Source organism: Cheilinus undulatus, linkage group 15, assembly GCF_018320785.1.
Source record: "Cheilinus undulatus linkage group 15, ASM1832078v1, whole genome shotgun sequence".
Lineage (NCBI taxonomy): Eukaryota > Metazoa > Chordata > Actinopteri > Labriformes > Labridae > Cheilinus > Cheilinus undulatus.
In genome coordinates, this window is record NC_054879.1 from 10,774,646 (window position 1) to 10,787,296 (window position 12,651).

The following is a 12,651-nucleotide window of genomic DNA, read 5'->3' on the forward strand; positions in this document are numbered from 1 at the left end:
ATATCTGTCAGGTTTTGACAAAAGGCGGAGATGTCCATGAATAATGTGGCTATTCATGTTATTCTTGTTCTTTTCTACTTCTGCTACTTATTTCCATTTTAGTGAAGGCATTAAAATGCATTATGTTTGAATGAGTTCACTCTTTGCAAGTGTCTCGTGGGAGCAATGCCAACTACTGAGACATGCTGTGTCTTTGAAAAGAACCTGCAAATTCAGTGAATCCTTTAATGAATCTTTAAATGTAGAAAAAACAGCCTGTGGCCAAGTCTTATTGTGTAAAACTGCACAAAGGGGGCAAAAGCTCAGCTCACCTAATACAGCAGCTGTAAGAGGAATAACAGCATAATGAATTAATCACAGTGTGATTCCCTGGGTGAAAAAAAGCACATTCTGAAGTGCACAAGTTATCTTGTGTACTTCAAGGGTAAAACTAAGAGGCTAAATCTATGAAAACAATGTTCTCCTTGAATCTTTTATTTACCTTTTTTTGCTGCTGTTCTACATGGGAATAGGTCATGTTTATTTTTTATCAGTATTGATACACATGCTGATACTTCATTTCAATCATAATTCTTATCAATACGACTACTGATACTTTTCTATTGTTTTCAGAAAGTGATAATATGTAATAGAAATGGTAAACGCTCAGTACACATTGAGTTAAAAGTTCTTTAAAAAAGTCAGGAATTTATCATTTTTATATTGCCAAAAAAATTATCTCCCCCACATCTGTATTTGATAGTTATGTTACATCATCCAGACCTTACAAGACTCTGTAGCAGAATCAATAAGCTTAAATGTTATTGAGGTTTGTAAAAATGCAAAACCAGGTCCTTACATAACTAGGTTATTACTTTCATCCCTAGTCCTAGAATTAAAACGACAGAATTGTTTCCTGAGTTATTGACAACTTTGGTGCACACTGTATTATGTTGATATACTATAGGCTACTTAGCTCAAACCCATTAATGTTTGGAGACTTGGATTCAGCTCAGTAAAGTCAATGCATCTGGTTTAAAGCTTAACTAAAGTGGCAGCAACACTACACAAGAAATGTTTATGTTATTATGAGTGAAAAAATCCCATCAGCTTCTTTTTAAAGTAAATGTTTGCAGTGCAAACCATGGCAGGCTGTCACTGTCTAGTTAATAGGAAACTTAAAAGCAAGAGACAGAAATTTGTCAAGAAGTGAAAAAAAGTGTTGGATGGTAAATACTAACTCTGCATAACAATAACATACTGGGGAACATATTTTCCGTCTCCGTCCAATGTCCTGTCTCACTTTCTGTCTGAATTTGTTATCAACAGAGGAAATAAATGTGACTTTCAACACTGTGAGGAAACTGAACCTCACTGATGTCCTCATAACTTCACCTCAAAGTCAAATGTAATCTGTACTGAAGCAGCAGAACCCACATATTCCACAAACATGACTTTACATCTGTGACTTCTTCAGGACATTCCAGACAGTCTGCTGACAAACTAATGCTTTCCCACAATCCCAATGGCAGGTTCAGGGACGTGGCTGCAATGTGGAGTGATCCCTCGTCCATGACTCCATCCTGAAGTCACCAAAATCTGTTTATTGGCTGAAAAGAAACATCCAAACCAACACTTGACATTTACCCTCTATGTGTTATCCAATTGAACTTCCCGTCTGGTTTTGATTTTTTTTGTATTAGCCTATAAGAGAGATTATAAGTAAAAGTCAAACTATAACACTGGAAATTGTTTGACATAAAACATTATATTGTTAAGGCCTGTGTCAACTAAAGCATTTTATGTGCTGGCAGCAACCATTTTCAATGCAAAACCATAGTTTGACATTATCAGTGATCTTGCAAAGCTGCTTGATTGGCCAGATTCCATCTCTGTCATCAGGCAGATCCTATCTTGCAGAGCTTAAGTCTGAAATTTTGTTCCTGGTAAAAGAAAGACCAGACCAGTCAGAAGCATTTGAGGAGAACAAGGCAGTAGCTATGGGCGATTAAGCCACTACTCATCAGTGCCACTTCTCCCTCAGGAACCAATCAAAATCAAGCATGGGCGGGATCTGATATCGGCTCTGTCAACAACAATAGACAAGGAGAAGCTAATCTGACTTGTCTGGATTCCTTTATGTTGTTTTATATGTATTCTTGCAGATATTTGCTTGCGTGAAAGCAAATGAAAAGCGTACAGAGCTACTTAAAATAGACAATGGTCACTGCCGAGGGAAGAGGAAGCTAACTTACATAACCTGGCAGGAGTAAGCACTGCGTAACAGCACTTTGAAACTAAGGTTGTTAGCGCTGCCAGCACAAATACTGCTGTTAATGGACACAGAGGTTAAGGAACAGTTTGACATTGTATTTTATAAGCTAGCAGTTAAACTACCGCAGTCATTTTTGTCAGTTAATTATGAAACTAACAGCTGAAGCAGGGGAAAGCTAGTCTGGATTTCTCCTATGTTTAAGAATCTTCCTACCTGCACCACTGTATTGAAAACAGAAGCTGTGACTCATATCAAATGTTCACCAAATGAAAAGCAGTGAGTCATACAACAAACAAGAAAAAAATAACCTGATTTTTATGGATTCCTTTAAATTTGTTGTCTTCAATTCCTCTATTTCTTATGAAATAAAACGATAAGCTGAATAAAAAAAAGCAGAGCAAATGTAAGCTAATCAAGCTGAATGAGTTTTAATTTGTGAAGACAGATAAATGCACAGATTGAAACAAGGCTGTATTCCAGAGCTAAAAGCAGTCAATCATTTTTCAACAGTCTGGCTACAGACCGTTCATTTCTGACGACCACTCTCACAACCGTATATCTCTGAACAGAAATACACGCTAAAACGTTCAAAATAAAATGATTAAACTTTAGGGTTAAGATGGCATACCAAAAGTTAAAATTCAAAAACCTGGCCTGCAGATCCTGATTACAAAATGTTTAAGTCTAGTAAACAGTCTGTTTACAGGGAAAAGCTTGGTCTCCATGGAGACATTCCAAAACAGCCAGCATAGCTTACATAGCTTCGTTAGCTGTGAAAACTTTATAGCTAATGAAGCTACATAGCTAATCAAGCTATGTAGTTAAGGGAGCTAAAGCTACACTAACAAAACAGCTTTGAAAGCTAACAATCTACATAGCTTTAGATTATGTAGCTAACATTCCTATGAAGCTAATGTAGCTAAAGCTAAGCTCACAAAGCAGCTATGTATGCCAAGTGGACACATCTTCTAAATAGCCACATTTGCTTTACCTTGTTTTTGCTAAAGCTCACTTTGCTAAAGCCAACATAGCTACATTGGTTTATGTAGTAAAATGAATAACATGGCTAAAGTGAGCTACTATTTGTGTAACTACTTCTAAAATGGATCTTTGCATGATTTAATCCTGGATTAAACCTCTGATCTTTTTCACTGTTTTATTTATGAAATGTGCTTAGTCCATTAAGTTTGCAGTGGGGTTATATAGAATGTAACTGTCAAACTTTATTTATGAATAAAACTGAATTTTAAAAAATCTAAAACTGGAAATGCATTTTACCAGCAAATTATGACACTTCCTTCCTAGGGTAGACGGTGTCTCAGATGTGCGGCCTGTGAGAGTGGCTATCAGAAGTGTACGACTGCTGCCGGACTCTATTTAACTCTATGCATCTCTGGTGTTTTGAAATTCTATGCTTCAAGTAATGAGGCTGATTTGCATAAAAACTGCAAAATTTTCCTGAAATAAATACCTGTACATAAGGCATTCTACAGAAATACTGCTCTGCAGCACAGCTGGGGGAGCATTTAACCGTATAAGTTAATTATCCACACTGTACGGTGTGTTTTGACTCATTTGGACTAGTTTCTCATGCACAAAAGCAGACCAATCTTTTTGCCAATGAAGCAGCGCTGTGGTATTTTCCCTCTCATCTACCTTACTACAGTAAACTAAAGCATATTTCTGTTAATGTCAAACTGTTCCTGTAAGTAAGATTTAGCATGCCTTGTTTGTTGAATAATAATGTATTTCTTTTTGAGATAATTATATCAGCTACATTTGCCTATAATGTCCTATTGTGTCATTGTCTGGAAAGAATAAAAATCCTAAAAATGCAAAGTGATTTTAAAAAATATAAAGAAAAACTAACATATATGCCACTCAAGCAATGCTTTTTGAAAGAAGAGTCATGTGATGACTCTGTCGGGGAATACAGCATCAGATCACCATTATTTTCTGACCACTGCATGACTTATAAAAAAGTCTGAAAGTGCATGGTTAGGTCATGAGATTTTTAGATGTATGATGTTTATGAGAGAGATAAGAATATGGTTTTAAAGCTGTGACAGAAAAAAAATATATATGAATAAAAACATCAACCACTAAGGCCAAGCATACACTGCCTGACTTTAAAACCAGCCCTGCATCTGACATAAATTCCCACAGTGTATGCCCGGTCTTAATGCAGCCTAACTTTCACTCTCAAACCAAAGGACCTCTTTCACAGCTGTTTTATTTTCTCTGTCCACCCCTCCCTTCCTCTCCCCTTTCTCCCCCCCAACCTTCCCTGAACTGTTCTAGGCTGACGTCTGAAGTCACAGGAATGGGCACTCTCTAGTTTCTACCCATCTCTCCTCAGTGCATCACATGACCCTTGAGCAAATGGCATTGCACCTAGTTGATTCTTTTCTCTGTGTTTGACTGTCCTGATATTTGAGTGAGTTTAACTATTTATAATTTCTAGTATCTACTGTAAACGTATCGGCACAGTTAACTAGGATTTCACACATTTATCCTCAGACTCTGTTGTTTCTTTGTTTCTGAAAGTCACTTTACTTTTTTGACACTCTAGTACCTTTCATTACACCTCACACTGCACCACCTTGTTTTACCTCATGTTTTTTCATATTGATTTTCTTGTTTTAAACTGAAGGCGCCTGAAAGTAAATGCAAAGCAAATCTAGAGAGTAGTATAGACATTTAAACTGAGGCAGTTATATAAGTGACACTTTTCTAAGTATATTAATGTAAAGGAATCCCTTAACTTAAATGTTTTTACACATTTTCTTCGATTGATGGCATCAAGGGGTTTGTAAAAACTTAAGCTGGCTGCACACTAAATAATTCAAAGCCTGATTTTAGACCTGGTTAGACATCCCCAACAATCGAAAGGGGTGTGACTCGATATAAAGCTTATCATAACCAATTATTTGTCCAAATAATCCCCAAGTTTGTGGTGTCAAAATGATTATTTTACTGCTCCTGATTGATGTTGAACCTTCCAAATCATCATGAATACCTAACATGCTTGATATTTGTGATGTCAAGTTGGATTTCATCTGACAAAAGACCCACAGGAGCCAATCAGACCAGCTGCAAACAAACACTATTAAAGACCTTTTGCATCTAATGTCACACAGTCTGTTTCCTCTGGCTACAGTCTGTCTGAAGGGGCAAAATTTGCATTTCTCACTGGCAGCTACTTCCTCTCAGTGATCTGTGTAGTGCACATTTTGTACAAGGAAAGTTAAGAAAGTTTCAGATGTCAGTATTAGACACACTAGATTGATTTCCATAGCAGCACCTCTTTTGTGACAGAAGCACTACATGGGCTAATGCTAAGGCTTGAAAACGTCTGTAGCCTATGAGGGTTTAAAATGTGACGCCGTTTACAGGTGACTTTCAGCCAAATGAGATGCTCAAAAGGAAGACTATATTCTTGAATGCCTTGTCTTTTAGCCTGCAAAGCATATTGTGACATCCTGAAGAAAAACTAAACAAAGAGGCATTCATGAGGACAGCTAGGAAGGCATCAAGGCCTTTTGATTCTTTTTCAGTCCACTTTTCAAGTTTCACTGTTTGTGCGCCCTTGAGGTGAATTACTTCATTTGACAAATTCACTGATATATGTGTTATTTCAGCTAATCCTACACACTTACTGTCTCTTACATTTATTGCCCACAAATAAATGCTGGAATATAATAGTCAACCAAAATGCATAGCCCAGTGTCAATACAGTCCCCTTAGCTGTCCTCTGTAATACATGACATCAGAATAGTAACACGTCTGCAAAGGGTCCATGCCATCTTCTCAGCCAGGATTTTAAAGATCCATATTTGTTGTTAGGCGTGTTTCTGTGAGATCTTGTCTTTTTTGACACTCCACTGTGAAGTTTTTATAACAAATGGCAGCTGTGTGGTCTGTTTCAATCATCTACTGCGATGGTTCCTTCAAAGGAACTCTGCAAGATCAGACAAAGTCACTTCATTGAATAGATATTTGCATCCCTCATATGTGTAATGAACAAAAAACTTAACTACATATCTGCATTTGAGAAAAAAAATAATTAAAACATGGCAGTCTCCTGGTGAGTTTATAAATTGAAATCTTCTGGAAATGCAGATATCTAGTGTGTTTTTGTTTTATAAACATAAGAGATGAACTTGTATTATCAGGTAGGGTTCCTTTTAAATGGCACTGCCTTTAAGAATTTCTACTGCAACACAAGATACTGTAGCGCATGTTATGGCTGTTCCAGACTGGGTGTAGGGTGTCTGTGTCTCAGCAGCATCATCTTCCCAGCATCAGGGAAGAACAGCAGAAAATCTAAAGCAGTGGTTTTCAAACTTTGTTGCCCTAGGCATACCTGAGATTTAGCCAAAATCTTAAGGCTAGCCATGTTTACATTAGATGCATGCAAAATAGCCTCTTTTATAATTGTTTTGTATCTTTAGTTGTATAGTTGTATAATATACAGTTGTGCAAATACCCATGGCACACCTAGACCTGTCACAAGGCACACCAGTCAAACAATTTGAGAACAATTCCACAAGCCACACACGTCTATAGGCTAAAATAGACTGGTAAATGCCAAATAGAGGGCCATTTTCCCTCATTTTGGCACCGTGATTCTCAAATTGTCAAGCTATAAGGCAACCACCACTTTCAAGACGTGACATTGTGACTCAAATTTCTCACTGAATTTCTTTCAAGGAAAAACTTGGTCTTTGATGGAGCAAACATGACTGAACAAAGAGACAGGACAAAACTAATGGGGAGGACATGCATGCAAACATGTTATTTTACTATGTCACCATGCCACGATAACATAGATTTTGGTGGGGGTTTTTTTTTCAAGATCTTAAGAAATAATGGCATGATCATGAGAAAACCAGCTTTCTTCAAGAGGAGATGGCAGGATAAATTGGTTGAAATCTCAAGAAAACAATCAGAATTTACTCCTTGTGCAGCATAAGAGAGCAAAATAGAATATATGGAAACGGGTCTGGCATGAACTTCCACACATGCTAGATATTTTGCCACTGTTTTTTAATTTGAAACAGAGTGAAAATAGCTCAAAAACCCAAATTCAACTGTTGCTGGAGCTTACTGTGTCCACATCGGTAGAACATGTCACAGAGAAGATAAACACAAGACCATTACACTTCTGATTTGCGCTTTTCAAAATAAAAGCCTGGTTAAGGAGAAAATCTTGTTCTTTGTACAGAATGCTGTTATTTTGTATTTTCCCTGCTCAGTTGGTGATGAATCAAGTAACTTTTAGCAAGATTTATAGTGGTAAAACTTACTAAGTAAGACGGGGCTGTGATAACAGGGAGACACAGCCAACACACATCTGGTATGAAAGCTGCAGGCCGGAGTGATCATGCATGGCAGCTGTGTGCAGCAAACACGAGCCTGTTCTGAAATGGAGTTAAAGAGGCTATTTTGCATGGATATGAATGTGATGCACCTTCAGATTTTGGGTTGATCTGGGCAAAAAAAAGATGAAAACCACTAGTCTACTGAGTGCATCCAGTGATTTAATTTGTTAAGTGTGCAGCCAGCTCAAGACTACTTTAGAATCTTTACTGGTGCTTTTGTATCACAAAATCCCTACATGAATCTCCCTATCAGGGGTTTTATTCCTGTGTATTCACCACTGATATTATACTGAATTAAATCAGTGCTTTTCTCTGTGCCTGCAGATGTTTGCCTGTTAGTCGTAGTGTTGTATGAACACAATACAAAGGTCTGCATGACACAAAAAAAACTGCATTTCCAATTTACCTCCATGTTAAACAGGTTGGAACAGAGACTGGATGGTGAATGCGCATATAACACACCATAAACAGTCAATTTATGAGTCGTCACTCTGACTCCAATCTAAATGACGCCAATAAACACACACTGTAACACGCACATATCAGTCTTTTACGGGTTTGATATGAGAGCTGACAAAAAGGGAGAGAGGAAAAATGTCACAGCTAGGAGTGAAATCGTAAATGCATGTTATAAATAAACCCCACTTTATTCACCTATACTCCACCAAGATGTAATCATGTTATTCATGCTGCCACCTCGTAGCAAATAGGCCACACAGAGCGGTCTGTGAATCGACTCATGTATATGTGCCATCACATGTAGCTTATTTAAGTTCTTCCATGTATGTCAAAGGGGTTGAAAGGCTCCTGGGAAGCAAGACTCTCATTAGTCAAATAATGGATGTTTTTCTTCTGCTTCCCACACAGACGCCTGACGTAGTTCAGTTGCCTTTTTAAGAAATGTGGCGCCTTTCTAGTTGAGTAGCACGACACATTGGAGAGGTATGTTTTGACATATATATCCACAGTCTGAACCAGTTATGGGTTATGCAGGTAATGTCAAGCTACTAATAAGCCTTACATAATATTCATGTATGACCCTTCTGCAGTTGCTATGTTATAGAATATCTCCTTGGTTACACCAGGCATCTCTTTAAGCTATTGATCTGTCCTAGTTTAACACGCGCAGATACCCAACAGGTGTTTGTGAACTAAAGCTGAATGTATCATTAAATATGCTTCAAATGCTAACATTTATACATCATACTCTATGAAACACACATTTATGGGTGTCTTTTGTATCAGAAACTTCAGTGAGCTCAGAGGGTTTTGGGGTAGAATGATTTATTTAGGAGAGGAAATGAGTATTTATCAAATCACATTGTTACAGATTACCTTTTCACATGGTAATCTATAGTTTATTTAACCATTAACACACTATGGATTGTTTTCTCTTAAACTGAATTGAAAATGAACCAAAACCGAGTAGGAGTGACCCAAAATAGTGAGAAATTCAATGATTCATTCATCATTTACTACCAGTCTCATAGTTGAATGCCTGCTTGCTCAACAAAGATCATTCCACTCTATCTATACAGGGTGCTTATTTTTTAATTATTATTTTAATATCTGCCTGTTTTCTCAAAATCAGTCATGCCTTATAGCCTTTCTTGTGATAAATGAGGTCTTAATACTTTTTAATGCAACACTAAAACACTTTATGCCACATAAGAGATAAACCACACAATTAAGCTAAATAATTTAACTCATTATGTCTCCTCACACATATTTGTTTGCTTTTATAAGTAGTTTGGTGCATTTAATCTTATACAATCCAACTTTTTGCTGTGCTTTTTCTTCTGCTTTGCATTGCCACTGCTCTGCACATTGCAGGGAGAAAAGTTTGATTCATGTGAATATAAAGGAAGCTCTGAACTTATCTTAATTTTTCATGCCATTTAAATTTAAAGCATCAAATCATTAATGAAAGAAGATCCAAGGCATGTGTTAGCCTGTTTGCTATCTAAACAAAACTCAGGTTAGCACTGGAGCTGTGCATGTCTACCACCTTATTTTGTGTTGTCACTCTGATTGGCTCATCATGAATATGACAGACAGAACATTCGTCCAATCACCCTCTGAGAACTTTTGTAAATGTCCTGCCCTTCCCAAACACTTAGTATGGGAGATTTCCCAGATAGACGTTAAATATATCATGCAATGGATGCATGAAACAGTCTATTTGGTGGTCAGGGAATATTTCGAGGTCATTTAAAATAAATTAAACTTCATACTATAAAATACTTCAATATATGTTGATATTAACTGACAAAATACAGCCAGAAAGTTTAAATTAAAGGCTACCTATTTGATGTAGAGAAACAGTGTCATGTTTAAACTGGTGTTAGATTAACTGGTGACACTTCAACTTACTGCTTGCTTCCCAATCATAACAGTTCATCAGTACTTTTGGAGTATTAAATGTTTGTAAGGATAAGGCTTAGCAGAGTCGCAAAAGTATCTTTAAAAACACAAATTTTAGAAAAGAAAATACAGATAACTTTTCAGATGCCAGATAAAAAAGGATGAAATAAACAGTGGTTGCTCAAATTCTGCAAATACTTTCCAAGTACCATTAATGTCTCTGAAAACGAAGTGCTGGCAATGTAAAATTCTTATGAAATAAAAATCTGTAGGTTTCATGTTTTGGTTGTATGAGGGTTTGTTTAATTTTTTCAGGCTGGATTCAAGCTATGAGTCCTCTGAGTAAATGCACGTGTAGCATGGCTAGAATTTCACAACTAGGTGAGAGAAGGGATGGATCAAATCCTTTAAACCAGGGGTTCTCTGACTTTTCAGCCTGTGACCCCCAAAATAAAGGGGCCAGAGACCAGGGACCCCCCCGGTACCTGGGGATGGTTGAAGCATAGTTGAACACAGTTGTGCAAACTGAAGAATAGTCATGTGCAGACTGACATTTTAAGGATGTTTTACACATGATTGTTATTTCAGCATAGATCTCATGAAATGATCAGGTTTTTATTTGATATTTAACAAGTTTTTAACACGACCCCCACAATGAGAACCATTGCTGTGAACTGTTGTCCCAGGTCTCAAAAACACATAATCACATGGTTTATTTCTTATGTTGCATTAAGAGTGTGTATCAATATGCACAAAAAGAAAGACATTTGACCAACAGTTGACTTTAGGCAAAATCTGACCAATCAGATTTGACTATATAAGCTCTACCCCGAAAACCAAGGTTTACTCATTATTGCATGATGACCCCAATGGTATCTCCTATTCTTTTCCCCCCAAAATTTGGCTACAGAGTGAGACAATGCCATCTATAACTTCATCATTTACAGTCATGACACTCTATCAGGTATTACGTATGTTGATATGGTCACTCAGTTTAAATTATTCTATTTATAAACTTTGATGCAACCACAGAATCTACTTCCAAGCCTGGATATGCATTACTTTGAGTGTTAACTACAGCAATGGATCGTTGGTGGCATTTATTCTACAAGAAAAGTGATACACTGTTGGTCGGGCACAAACATTTCACATTTACCCACTGCTACACATTTACATTCTGAATGTAAATCAGCACGTTAGAGCTGGTGTGATGTGTTTCCAATATGAACAAACTAAGGTCATGTTTACACGGGGATGATCCACTGGATTTGTGGATTTGTGGATTTCTTTTTCAGCTTGATGATGTTTTCAAACCAACCTGCACATAGATTGGCAAAAATTGACCAAAAGTCCTGCAATACTCATGCCAGGTCTGTAGTTAGTAGTGACTTAGTGAACATGTGCATGTGCACATAGTCTTCCTTTTTCAAAGCGGTTACACATGGTTAACACATGGATATTTGTGTGGATGGATGACGAGATGCCACTCCAAGTGACTCTTAAGTACATAGTTAGGCTCAGTCCCAGTTCTAACCTTTACCCCCCCTGCAATGATGTCATGCATGGCTTCTGTCTTGAACCATAATGTCCATATGTGGAGGTCTCCATCATTACTACAATGATACAGTGGCGTTTTTAGAAGTTTTCACTCCAGATCCTGTTTTCCGGTTGCAAGAATTCAGTTTTCATGTGAATGAACAGCCAAAAATTAACAGAAGGTTGATGTTTTTGGATTAAATTGTCCTGTAAACATGGCCTAAAAGAAATGCTGATTAAAGCCTAACAGCATTTTTGTTTTATTCTTTATTACATCCGTCATTTACAGATTTTTATCACAAATGTAGCTGATACTGTCAGTCAGGTTCCCAGCTACCCGGTTTCATATGGAGGCCAACTTTGGAGGCCACTTTGCAAACATCTCAGCTGCCTTTTGAGCGTTATTATTCCGGTTTACATAATCATGACAGTGCTCATGTATTCATCCCTCACAGTTCTGTTCAAACACCTCTCAGTCTGTTTCTTTGTCATTGAACACTTTCTGTTCTGTTATTGTGCTAGAGCAGCAAAAAAATAAAGTTTAGCACTATATGAGGCTGTTTGAAGAGATATGTCTGGTTCTTTTTAAGTTACACTATTTGCCTTTTTGAGGTCTGTATTTGGATTAATTATTTATTGAGGTTGGTTCTGAAATGTTTTGTAAAAAGAAGAGAATAAAGTTTGTGTTTTTCCCTTGACCTGAGTCTTGACTCCTTTATTGAGATGTTTAACTTTGTTTCATCACCTTTGTTTGTCTGTGAAAACTCAAAGGTTAAGAGTCTAGTTAAATTCAGAGCTTTGTAAAGTGATGACACTCTTTATCTGACCATTTACAGTTTTTGAGGTATTTAATGTTGAAAGCTAGGGATTTAGAGATGTCTTACAAAACAATTAAAATTGAATGCAAATTAGCTTGATTTAGTAAAATAATAACAACGATAATGATGTGATAGATTTTTTAACCATAAGGCTGAAGTATGCTTACTCTTTAATTTTCCATTCGTATATGTATTTCCCTTATTTATGAGTATTTAATTGTTTATATACTTAACTGTATAGTGCATTCAGAAGGTATTCAGGCCCCCCTCACCTTTTTTCAATTTTCTTATGTTA

The 12,651-nt window shown here is 37.0% G+C and overlaps 1 protein-coding gene across 6 annotated transcripts in view; it reads left to right on the forward strand.

The window, feature by feature from the left end:
* pcbp3 (poly(rC) binding protein 3) overlaps positions 1-12,133 on the forward strand; it is a 129,452-nt gene extending 117,319 nt beyond the window's left edge. For 3 of the 6 annotated variants that reach the window (XM_041807223.1, XM_041807218.1, XM_041807219.1), the window contains one exon: positions 1,512-2,319. In XM_041807223.1, coding sequence (XP_041663157.1) covers positions 1,512-1,566 — 55 coding nt within the window. In that variant the 3' untranslated portion in view covers positions 1,567-2,319. Of the gene's footprint in view, positions 1-1,308; positions 1,424-1,511; positions 2,320-4,555 lie in introns of those variants that run through there. The other 3 variants (XM_041807221.1, XM_041807222.1, XM_041807220.1) reach the window with 2 other exon arrangements.
* Positions 12,134-12,651: the final 518 nt, after the last annotated feature.